General features: G+C 44.4%; 1 protein-coding gene across 1 annotated transcript in view; it reads right to left on the bottom strand.

Moving 5' to 3' along the window:
* Positions 1 to 468: 468 nt before the first annotated feature.
* Positions 469 to 13019, bottom strand: part of LRMDA (leucine rich melanocyte differentiation associated) — a 508960-nt gene continuing 496409 nt past the window's right edge. Inside the window, exon 8 of the mRNA XM_075257984.1 lies at positions 469 to 681. Coding sequence (XP_075114085.1) covers positions 602 to 681 — 80 coding nt within the window. The 3' untranslated portion in view covers positions 469 to 601. The remainder of the gene's footprint in view (positions 682 to 13019) is intronic.

Below are 13019 nucleotides of genomic sequence, written 5' to 3'. Positions count from 1 at the left end.
ACGTGCCAAATTTCATGCAAATCTGTTCAGCCGTTTTTGCGTGATTGAGGAACAAACATCCAAACTCATAATACAAACTCATAAACAACCAAACATTAATATTAGTAGGATATCAGTCTATCAGGTGCAATGCAAGCAGAGTGTAAGAGTACCTTAGTACTCAGGAGTGGCAGGCTAACCCATCTTCATGTCACTTTCATTCTACTACTGTGTAAAACTGTCAACCAGGGGCAGGTGGGTTGTGTTAGCCAATAGGTCATCAATATGGAGGACTTCTAACCACGTACAGGTCATTAAGAGGACTCCTGGCTTATATAACTCAGCTTCTTGCTTCACCTGATAAACCAAATCTCTCTACAATTTTTTTTTAAAAAGAGTTAAACTATGAGCTTAGAAGAACAAGGTAGAGACCTGGAAGGATAACCAAAGGCATATTCTCTTAAAAAGTCAATTTTATTTACTGTTTCACATAAGGAAAAGTAGTATTTATATAATGCATTCAAAAGATATCATACCGAGTACAAAAATAAGATGTTTGGCCTTCCCCTTAATCCACAGCATTCCCTGATAGCAGGAGTGAGATTTGTGCACTTTACTCCGGTCAGAGCTGGTCATCACGAATGAATCTGTTGCCTTCCGAATGCTTCCCATAGTAAATATAGCGACATTTTCCTGCAACTCCTGAAACACAAATGAGAACAGTGCTGGTCATACTGGAATCCTATAATATATGTATGAATTCCATTTCTCAAGGTACAATGGAAACCAGTATTGGACTGGGAGACCAGAGTAGCAGAGGATTCTCCAGTTAGCCCAGGAACCGAAGACACCTTGGGATTGTTGGAGGGTGGAACCACAGAATCATTTTACCTGGTGGGCCCAAGGAACCCCAATCCAACATTGATGGGAACCTTCAACTGGAATGTTTTAAAGGATTCAGGACATCAAGTGACTGAAAGACTTGGCACCAGTAGTACCAGTCCAGTACCAGTCCAGTAGTAGTCCAGTACCAGTCCAGTAGTAGCACAGTACCAGTCCAATAGTAGTCCAGTACCAGTCCAGTAGTAGCACAGTACCAGTCCAGTAGTAGTCCAGTACCAGTCCAGTAGTAGTCCAGTACCAGTCCAGTAGTAGCACAGTACCAGTCCAATAGTAGTCCAGTAGTAGTCCAGTACCAGTCCAGTAGTAGCACAGTACCAGTCCAATAGTAGTCCAGTACCAGTCCAGTAGTAGCACAGTACCAGTCCAGTAGTAGTCCAGTACCAGTCCAGTAGTAGTCCAGTAGTAGCACAGTATCAGTCCAGTTGTAGTCCAGTACCATTCCAGTAGTAGTCCAGTACCAGTCCAGTAGTAGCACAGTACCTGTCCAGTGCCAGTCCAGTAGTAGTCCAGTACCAGTCCAGTAGTAGCACAGTACTTGTACAGTACCAGTCCAGTAGTATTCCATTACCAGTCAGTAGTAGAACAGCACCAGTCCAGTACCATTCCATTAGCAGTCCAGTAGTAGCACAGTACCTGTCCAGTACCAGTCCAGTAGAAAGTCCAGTACCAGTCCAGTAGTAGCACAGTACCAGTCCAGTAGTAGCACAGTACCAGTCCAGTAGAAGCACAGTACCAGTCCAGTGCCAGTCCAGTAGTAGCACAGTATCAGTCCAGTTGTAGTCCAGTACCATTCCAGTAGTAGTCCAGTACCAGTCCAGTAGTAGCACAGTACCTGTCCAGTGCCAGTCCAGTAGTAGCCCAGTACCAGTCCAGTAGTAGCACAGTACCTGTACAGTACCAGTCCAGTAGTAATCCATTACCAGTCCAGTAGTAGAACAGTACCAGTCCAGTACCATTCCATTAGCAGTCCAGTAGTAGCACAGTACCTGTCCAGTACCATTCCATTAGCAGTCCACTAGTAGCACAGTACCTGTCCAGTACCAGTCCAGTAGTAGTCCAGTAGTAGCACAGCACAGTGGCTCCATAACACAATCAAGATTCCCATTTTTGGGTGTATACAGTACACGAACTGTAAGGGGTAGAGGTGTCCTTTAATTCTACCTCTGTAGGCCTCTTATTCATACATACACAGTATGTATACACATACAGTAGGGATACACAGGTTTTCTTCAGTTGAGGTCTATCTGTATATATGGTGTATTACTTATTATACAGAATGGTATGTGACGTCATACGCAGCCACAGTGTACCATGTGCTGCAAGTCTTATATACAGTACACAGGCCTAATATAACTTTATATAAGGATCTGTGACTATTGTCCGAATTGCTGAAATTTCCTATTCCTATACAAGAGCCAGAGAAATATAGATGATAAAATTGATGCAAGATATAATATAGCAGCCATGTATCCACAGGCCCGCATCAGACATATAATAAACCTCAAAAAAACAGACAAAACAACAAGAAACAATTACTTTCAGAATGAAAACATCAAAAGAAGCAAAAAAAAGCAAAAGAAGCATGGAACCGCATATCAAAAAGAGTTAAGAGGAGAAAATCATTGATCGACTCTGAATAAAGGAAGACTACACCGAGCCACCCTGCAAGATACATTATAGCTATAATCGGAGGAGACACTGTCAAAACTATAGACAGGACAGGAGCTGTGCACAGTGACAGAAAGCAGAACATCTGACAAAGATACTGGTGCCAGTATTCGCTTGCACCAATCACATCCTTAACAAGAGGTGACAATGCTTGCCAGCCCAGTGTCTTGAAGTTCTCTCATCACAACTCTCGCAGACTCTCCTCGTTACAAATATCTTCATTACAGACAATGGTGCTGGGAGGCTGCTGTGCGGGAGGCTTGCTAACAGATGAATTTAGTTCAACTCAAGCTGTGCAAATTGGACATCAGCTGTACGCAGTGCACTTGTCAGCGAGGTGCACTCGATTAGGGAGAGAAACGCAAGCACGCTTAGGTGTTCCGAATTATAAGCAATTCGCAAGACTTGAAACTACATAGCACTGGATATAAGGAACTCATCACTGACAAATTACTATCTATCTTTCTATCTATCTATCTATCTATCTATCTATCTATCTATCTATCTATCTATCTATCTATCGCACTCAAAACATGTATCCAAATATTGTATATTTGTTACATTAAATGGTTTCTTGTCTTGTCAAATTGGGTCCTTGTAATTTTTTTTGGGTATGTATGGTGGCAATACTTTGTTTATTCTGTGTGGGCATGTTACTTACCTGTGGTTAGTACATACATGACAGTGGAGGTGTTTTTACACTATTTGTCTTATTATTGAGCTGTTTAAACCTCATGGTATGTTTGCCTGATATATAGTCATGTTCATGGAGCCATCCATTCCATATCCTTATGTTAACATATTAGTACATGTTGTCTACCCCTTTGTTATCCCTGTATTATTTACATGTGTCATGTTGTTATACTATTTTAGTAGTATTTAATTAAAGTTATCTTTTATATTTTTGTACAATTGTGTGGTTGACTTGTTTTGTTGCTATTGTCAAATTAGCTGGCAAGTGTCACGTAGGCCTATTAAGTGCTCTGGATCTCGCCTTCTAAGCCTGTCTAACTTCGTCCAGTATTGTTGATAGCTAGGAGTGTAATATGCAGAGGGTGCAGTTGCACCAGGCCCTGGAGTCTTAGAGGGCCCATAAGCACTGACATCAGTATTGAGATTGCAGCTTCCATCTGGCCCATAAGCCAAGGAGACCCACAGATTACCCGAACCACACTAAGGTGGATTAAACTCCTTAGCACCTGTAACCATCACTATCAAGAATTCACTATAGGGATAACGTAGGGGACCAAGGTTTGCACCGGGCCCCCCAAGAATTTAGTTACGCCACTGTTGATAGCGTTATTACCATACGGTGTCTGTATAGTTTTTTGAAGGCTGTTAAAAACAGACCATCAAAATAATGGATACGCGAATTGTGTGAATAAGGCCCGACTGTGTTGGACTAAGGGTTTTGGATATAAATGTAGGAAAGGTAGGGTTTTTTGATAGTTCTTTACAAATAATTTATTTTATTATTATTATTTTTTTTTTATTTGCATCTGGACACACAAATGGTCTGAAAAGACATTTGCCTTTGGTTCTGTTTGTAAGCCCACCCACCTGACAGTTTTCCCGTCCACCACATGATCAACAGGATTAATTGAAAAAGATAATCCTTTAATAGTCCCACAGTGGGGAAATGTCAGCATGTTACAGCAGCATAGTAATACAGATGCAGGATAATACACAGGAATATATTACAGGACATACATAAGCTGAGAAGAGAAGATATACTAGGAGTCCATAGCAGCTAAGGAACAGAAGAAGAAAGAAGGAAGACGTCATAATCATAATCATTAGTTTTCTGTGCAGAGTGTCTTTGCCTGGTCTGATGTAGATTATACAGCCTGGTCGCGGTTGGAAGGAAGGACCTGCGATAGCTCCTTCTCACACTTGGGGTGAAGCAGACGGTCACTTACAGTGCTGCTAAGTGCCATGAAGGTCTCATACATGGGGTGGGATTTGTTCTCCCGCATGGAGGTCACCACGGACAGTATCCGTCTGTCACCCACCACCTGTACTGGGTCCAGGGGTCTCCCCAGGACAGAGCTGGCCCTCCTGATCAGCCTGTCAAGTCTATTTCTGTCCCTGGTTGATATACTACTCCCCCAGCAGGCCACACCGAAAAAGATGGCTGAAGCAACCACAGAGTTGGAAAAGGCACTAAGACGTGGCCCCTGGACTCCGAAGGCCCTCAGCCTCCTGAGCAGGTAGAGTCTGCTGTGGCCCTTTCTGTGCAGCACCTCCAGGTGATCAGCCCAGTCTAGTTTATTATTGAGGAACACACCCAGATACTTATAGGACTCCACCCACCTGACAGTTGTCCTGTCAATCACATGATCACCAGGCTCAATAGAATCCACCCACCTGACAGTTGTCCTATCAATCACATGATCAGCAGGATCAATAGAAGCCAAATGCTAGATCAAATGAAACAAGAGCAAAAAAATTATATCCAAAAATAAAATGAGATATTTCCTATAGGGTTTAATTAGCTAATATTTGCTGTGTTGCTCTTGAAGGGATATTTTATCAGGCAGCTCGGATGGACAGGCCTCAGGTACATGCCAGTCAGTTCTTATTGAGGCTCTAGGTGGTGTGAAAGATGTAAGTGTGAGTCAGCTGTCACCTTGCATTACATTCTCAAAGATGTTTGCCCGGTCTCAGGATAGATGACAGATTCAGCAGGAGGGGGATCCAGGATCGCTAAGAGGCCAACACTTTCCAAAGGAATGAAATGTGAAATTAATGATACATTAAACACATTACTACACCACTATGTTAAAGGTATGGTTCCCTCTTGGATCTTAAAGGAGGAGTATTGTCAGCGATCAGGCGGTAAGAAGACCATGCCACTATGGCACCCCACTGACTGATTGTAAAGTCCAGATAATCTCTTTCTATTTTCCCAGAACTCTGCTCACCGTGACAATACTGGCAGCCAGAAGAGAAGCGGGAGTTGTCATTGTGACGGTACATGAGAAATCAATGATGACATGACATGAATGGAGGGGGGCGAGGTGCGGAGGAAGGAATCTCTGGGGACACGTCACACACACAACAGGTCACACAATTACATTGATGTGGACATACAAACACAGATACGTTGTTACTAGCAGAGTCTAACAGGGATGTGAAATGGAGTCAAGCAATTACACAGTAGGAGAGCAAAATATGTGCAAGAAAGAGAAGTATTTGTAACCCACGAGATGGTAAAAAGGTCATCTAAGCGTAATGGGCCAGACGGTGAACGGCGCATTTAACCCTTTCAACGCTATAGCAAATAACTAAACGTTGTGTAAATCAGAAAATACTAAATTCAAGTACTAAGACATTGAAATCTCATGGATCTTATTTTGCTGGTCGGTAAGCATCACTCATCCATTACCCAACAGTAAAAAAGGTAAATGATGTGGGGTCCTATGCTTATCTGTACATCATGTATAATCTCCAACCAGGTCTTGGTTCTTGTGGGTGCAAAAAGTTATTAGAAATCAGGTCGTACCTTATGGGTGGTTGACCTACTGTATACGCCTCGTTTCAAATTATTGTGCAAATCGGATTTAAGTGTCAGAAAGGCATAATGAGGAAAGATTCTGCCAGTCTGATTCATAAGATTAAGAGAGCAACAGCTAAAATACCCATGCTTGTGAGCCCAGACATACAAGAAGGCTAATTCTGAAACAGTCGTGTTTACTGATGATTGACGTGCAACCCTGAATGGTCCAGAGTGATGTAGTAGTGAAAGGTTGGTGAATGGCCATCATGTCCAACAAGGCTGTGACATTAGCAAGGAGGTAGCAGAATAATGTTTTGCACTATTATCTTGGGGAGAAAGCGGATAGGCCCTACTAGGGTTCGAGCACTGGTAACTAGTAGAAATGAGCAAACACTAAAATGTTCGAGGTTCGAAATTCGATTCGAACAGCCGCTCACTGTTCGAGTGTTCGAACGGGTTTCGAATCCCATTGTAGTCTATGGGGAACATATACTCGTTAAGGGGGAAACCCAAATCCGTGTCTGGAGGGTCACCAAGTCCACTATGACACCCCAGGAAATGATACCAACACCCTGGAATGACACTGGGACAGCAGGGGAAGCATGTCTGGGGGCATAAAAGTCACTTTATTTCATGGAAATCCCTGTCAGCTTGCGATTTTTGCAAGCTAACTTTTCCCCATAGGAATGCATTGGCCAGCGCTGATTGGCCAGAGTACGGAATTCGACCAATCAGCGCTGGCTCTGCTGGAGGAGGCGGAGTCTAAAATCGCTCCACACCAGTCTCCATTCAGGTCCGACCTTAGACTCCGCCTCCTCCGGCAGAGCCAGCGCTGATTGGCCGAAGGCTGGCTAATGCATTCCTATGGGAATGCAGAGACTTAGCAGTGCTGAGCCAGTTCTGCTCAACTACACCGTGTGCCGAGTGTGCACACTCGGCTCTGCTATATCAGATGGGCTTACCGGCACATGGTGTAGTTGAGCAGAACTGGCTCAGCACTGCTAAGTCTCTGCAGTAGCAGGCTCTGCTACATCAGATGTAGCAGAGCCGAGTGTGCACACTTGGCTCTGCTACATCTGATGTAGCAGAGCCGAGTGTGTACACACGGCTCTGCTATATCAGATGGGCTGACCGGCACACACACTCGGCTCTGCTACATCAGATGTAGCAGAGCCGAGTGTGCACACTCGGCTCTGCTGCATCTGATGTAGCAGAGCCGAGTGTGTGTGCCGGTCAGCCCATCTGATATAGCAGAGCCGTGTGTACACACTCGGCTCTGCTATATCAGATGGGCTGACCGGCACACGGTGTAGTTGAGCAGAACTGGCTCAGCACTGCTAAGTCTCTGCAGTAGCAGGCTCTGCTACATCAGATGTAGCAGAGCCGAGTGTGCACACTCGGCTTTGCTACATCTGATGTAGCAGAGCCGAGTGTGCACACTCGGCACACGGTGTAGTTGAGCAGAACTGGCTCAGCACTGCTAAGTCTCTGCATTCCCATAGGAATGCATTGGCCAGCCTTCGGCTAATCAGCGCTGGCTCTGCGGAGGAGGCGGAGTCTAAGGTCGGACCTGAATGGAGACTGGTGTGGAGCGATCTTAGACTCCGCCTCCTCCAGCAGAGCCAGCGCTGATTGGTCGGATTCCGTACTCTGGCCAATCAGCGCTGTCCAATGCATTCCTATGGGAAAAAGTTTATGTCACAAAAATCACAATTACACACCCGATAGAGCCCCAAAAATTTATTTTTAATAACATTCCTACTTAAATAACGGTTATCCCTAGCTATTCCTGCCTGTACAGCTATCCCTGTCTCTTAGTCACAAAGTTCACATTCTCATATGACCCGGATTTGAAATCCACTATTCGTCTAAAATGGAGGTCACCTGATTTCGGCAGCCAATGACTTTTTCCGATTTTTTTCGATGCCTCCAGTGTCGTAGTTCCTGTCCCATCGAATTTTTTTGGAGTTTGCCACGTGATGTTCGATTCGAATCGAACACATCGAACAGCCTGACATCCGATCGAACATGTGTTCGATAGAACACTGTTCGCTCATCTCTAGTAACTAGTAATGGCTGGGCCCCAAGGCGAACATTTGACATAGGGCCCAGCTGACCCTCACCGATGCACCCACCACATAAACTTCATTCCTGAACACACTATTATGCACCATAGTGGCCCCTGCACACACCATTATGCCCCATAGTGGCCCCTGCACACACTATTATGCCCCATAGTGGCTCCTACACACACTATTATGCCCTATAGTGGCCCCTGCACACAGTATTATGTCTCATAGTGGCCCCAGCACACACTATTATGCACCATAGTGCGCCCTGGGATACACTATTATACCCCACAGTGACCTCTGCACACACCATTATGCCCCATAGTGGCCCCTGCACACACTATTATGACCCATAGTGGCCCCTGCACATACTATTATACCCCATAGTGACCTCTGCACACACCATTATGCCCCATAGTGGCCCCTGCACACACCATTATGACCCATAGTGGCCCCTGCACATACTATTATGCCCCATAGTGGCCACTACACACACTATTATGCCCTATAGTGGCCCCCTGCACACAGTATTATGCCCCATAGTGGCCCCTGCACACAGTATTATGTCCCATAGTGGCCCCTGCACACAGTATTATGTCCCATAGTGGCCCCTGCACACAGTATTATGCCCCATAATAGCCCCTGCTCACAGTATTATACCCCATAGTGGCCCCTACACACACTATTATGAGGAGTGCCAGGATTAATCCAAGAGAGCATCAACCACTTCTCCAGAATGTCTCAAAAGAACCCAGAACAACATCTAAAGCCCTGGAGGTCTCACTTGCCTGGGGTCTGATGCCCTCATGTATCCCCACACTGTACCCGCCCACACTCTCCTTAGCCACAACAAGCTCCGCCTTCTCCCAGAATCAGAAACACTAACCTAGGGAGGCGGGGGAGCACATGGTGTTCTGCCAGCGTCTGAATTAGAGAGAAGAGGAAAGAGAACAATGGCCAGCAGCTCTGGGGAGCAGCAGCGATTCTGTGCAAGTAAGAAGGGGGGACTAAGTAGCCGGCAGATTTTTTTTAATCACTACACAGCGTGGAGTCCAAAAATTGAAGCTTTCAATTTTTCAACTCCACGCTGTGTAGTGAATAGGATTGTTTTTAAAATCTGATTTTCAATCATTAAAAAATCCCATTGACTTGCATTAGGATCGGAATTTGGATGGAAAATGATCGGAAGTCAAATTTTAAAAACGATCCTGAAATCTCAAGATCGCCTCAACTCTACATGTAATACACAGTTTGAGTCCAACAGAATTGCTCTGCATTTGGGCTCATATAGAGGGAGGTCCCACTGTATGACATACATATATACCCTATATATGCACCATTACCCTTACATATAGGTGTTGTCTCATTTAGTCAATCGCTCTCTCTATTATCCCAACATTAAAACTGTTAAACTTCCAACATTAATGTTGTTAAAAGTAACCGCATAAAACAGTAATTATTTTTATCGATAAATTATTCATTTTTACCCGGCAGCTATAAAGTCTTATTTTTACACAATAATATTTTTATATTTCTCGCTCGTGTGTCTAGGCACTTACAAGGTTTTATTCCATATTTTAAGTATAAGCAGAGGATTTTTGGGGGGTGAGTGCTTGGAGAGATCCACTGTGTGGGTGGTTTGGGAGATCAGCAAGATGAATGGAACAATTGTAAACAGCTTTCATTAAAGTGACCTTGCAGGCTCCCTTTTACTAAGGCTCATTTGGCACGGTAGATGCGCGGCAATTATCCGTTAATCATTGCTTTTTCCATTGGTGGTTTAGTAGTATGTATGTTGTAATCATTCTGCCCTTGTGGTAATGGAAATCAGCTATTCATGCCCTGACTTCCTGGTGAACTTATGATAGACTTGTGACCCCTGGGGAAGCTGCGATCTAAGGAGGCGATACACGCGGGGCTCTTACTATAGAAATTTATTGACCGGGCACCTTTCATTATTCATGGATTCCTTAGCATGGATTGTGATATAACTTTTGCACTTTGGGCTGAACTCTACTATATTACACAACCATTTATCATTCTATTTTTTATGATGGACTACTGGATGAATTATTTAATGTTACCTTATTTATGTACAGTATGTCTTATATACAAATAGGTTCAATCTTTGTTTGCACTTTAACGGGAATCTGTCAACTCCGAAATCAATATTAATGGCCATGTAGTGTAGTAAACCTATCAAAGTCTTACCTTTTCTTTTAAATATTTTATTCAACATACTAAAATTTATTAGTTGTTTGTAGCATGTTTACGTGACCCTTCCATGGTATTGCCACCCACCTCCACCGATGCTGCTGCTTTTCCTCCCCTTCCCCACCACTGCTTTGGATCAAATCTCGGCCCGGTGATCAGTTGGAGCATGTGCAATGCATGCAGAGAACAAACTACCACTTGTGCCCAGATGTGACCCAAGAGAACAATTTGGTTCAAAGCAGAAGGAAAGCAGGAAACAATAGAGCTATAGGGAAGCAAAAGAGGTGGCACCATCTAGGCTGCAAATGTGGATTCCACGGCTGATTCAGCTCCGGCGTCTGCCTCGTGGCAGCATCCTCCGGACTAGGCCCATTTATTTGGGCCTACTCCGGAGAAGGATGCCGTGACTGTCAGAAGCCGCGACAGTCGCATTTTGGTCCTATTCTGACGCGGCTTCACACGTCAAAATCTGGACCAAAATACGACATCCTGTGCCCCGTGTGAACGGGGCCTAAATGTTTCAGATTTTCAAACAAATTTGAATAGCAGACAAAGATAACCTGAGTAAATACAAAAATAAGTTTTTAAATTAAGATTTTATTCCTTCAGTCAGCTATCCCAAACAACCTGGCCCTGGCCCTATATGATAAAGTTATCCCCCCCCCCCCACCACCACCACCCATGGATTAGCTGTGATTAACCATATTTTTTGGAAAGTTGAATTCTATTTCACTAGCACAGCCAGACCTGATCATTACCAGACCTGTAGAATCAAGAAATCATTGAAACAGAACCTGTCTGACAACATGAAGTAGGCTAAAAGATCTCAAAAGCAACAGATTAGGCTTCAACCTGATGAAATTCAAGAACATATGAGAAACAATGTCAATCAGTCTATAAAAGGTCACTAAGGCATTTCTAAAGCCTTGGGACTCCAGCAAACCAGATGGTGAGCCACTATCCAGAAATGGAGAGAAAAAAATGTAACAGTGGTAATCCTTCCCAGGAGTGCCAGGATTAATCCAAGACAGCATCAACCACTTCTCCAGAATGTCTCAAAAGAACCCAGAACAACATCTAAAGCCCTGGAGGTCTCACTTGCCTCTTTTAAAGGGGTTGTCCCATCACAAGGATCCTATCTATACTGCTTGTTAATGTGAATGTAAGACTTTTCCTAAATACATTGCTTCAGCAAAACTCCTTTGTTTGTCCACTATCTTACTTTATTCATTTCTTTGTGGCCACAGCCCTGACTTATCTGCTCAAGTCAAGTGATGTATCTGCTGCTCTCAGGGGGGAGGGAGGAGGGGCTAAGTGCACGGGAGCGAGCCTGGAGGGGGGGGGGTAGTTTATACTTTGGTGGAAGGGGCCGCCAATAGAGACCCGGCATCCACTGTAATAGAGAGGCGGATGCCGGGGAGGGTTAGACGCCAGCACAGGTGCCTGCGAGATCGCTACGCTCCTGCCCTGCATGAAGCCAGCAGCAGCAGGAGCAATGCTGCTATTCTGAAGGGGGGGGGGGATGAGCAGAGCGTAATAGCAGCATTGCTCCTGCCGCTACTGGCTTCATGCAGGGCAGGAGTGCAGCGATGTCGCAGGCACCTGTGCCGGAGTCTAACCCTCCCCGGCATCCGCCTATCTATTACAGCGGATTCCGGGTCTGTATTGGCATTGTGAAGGCTGAGGAACTGACTGGTCTCACCATCTATGAGCGCGCACGCAGGGCCAGCGGCATAGAAGCGACGTCATCTCGCCACTGGCTTTGCATATGTAACCCCGCCCACCAATGACGCAACAAAGCCAGAAGAAAGAAGATTTTATAGCAGCGAAGACTGGGAATACCCCTTTAAGGTCAGTGTTCATGATTCAACAATGAGAAAAAGATTGGGCAAAAGTGGTATCCATGGGAGAGTTCCAAGCTGAAAACCACTGCTGACCAAGTAAAATACAAAGGCCAGTCTCAAATTTGTCATAAACATCTTGATGATCCCAAAGAGTTTTGGGGAAATATTCTGTGGACCAATGAGACAAAAGTGGAACTATTAGGTAGATGTGCATCCTGTTATATTTGGCATAAAATTAACACAGTATTTCAGAGAAAGAAGATACCAAAAGTCAGACATTGTGGTGGTAGTGTGATGGTCTTAGGGTGCTTTGCTGCTGAACCATGAATTCTGCTCTCTACCAGAAAATTCTGAAGAACGACATCCGGCCATCAGTTTGTGACCGTAAGCTCAAGCGTACATGGGTTCTGCCTCAGGACAATGATCTGCACCCCAGCAAATTCACCTCTGAATGGCTGAAAAAAATCAAAATGAAAGTTTTGGAGTGGCCAAGACAATTCTGTAAAGAAGAGTGGGCTAAAATTCCTCCACAGAGATGTGCAAGACTCATAGCCAGTTGTGAGGTTTAAGGGTAACTCTTATTTCACATAGGGACAAGTTAGTTTGGATATCTTTTTTCTCTTAATTAGGGTTGAGCCGACCTTGAGATTTAAAAATCTGATTTTCGATCATTTTCCAGCCAATCTCGATTCCAATCGCGATCGTGAAATTTGCTCGATCGCCGATTGGGATCCGATCTTTCCTGATCCCGATCACTCAGTCCTATTTAGGAGTTTATGTATTCTAGGGTTGAGCCGATCTTGAGATTTCAGGATCGTTTTTAAAATCCGATTCTCGATCATT

The sequence above is a fragment of the Leptodactylus fuscus genome, chromosome 10 (genome assembly GCF_031893055.1).
Source record: "Leptodactylus fuscus isolate aLepFus1 chromosome 10, aLepFus1.hap2, whole genome shotgun sequence".
Lineage (NCBI taxonomy): Eukaryota > Metazoa > Chordata > Amphibia > Anura > Leptodactylidae > Leptodactylus > Leptodactylus fuscus.
Note: the sequence above shows the minus strand (reverse complement) of the source record. Positions and strands in the feature narration are given on the sequence as shown.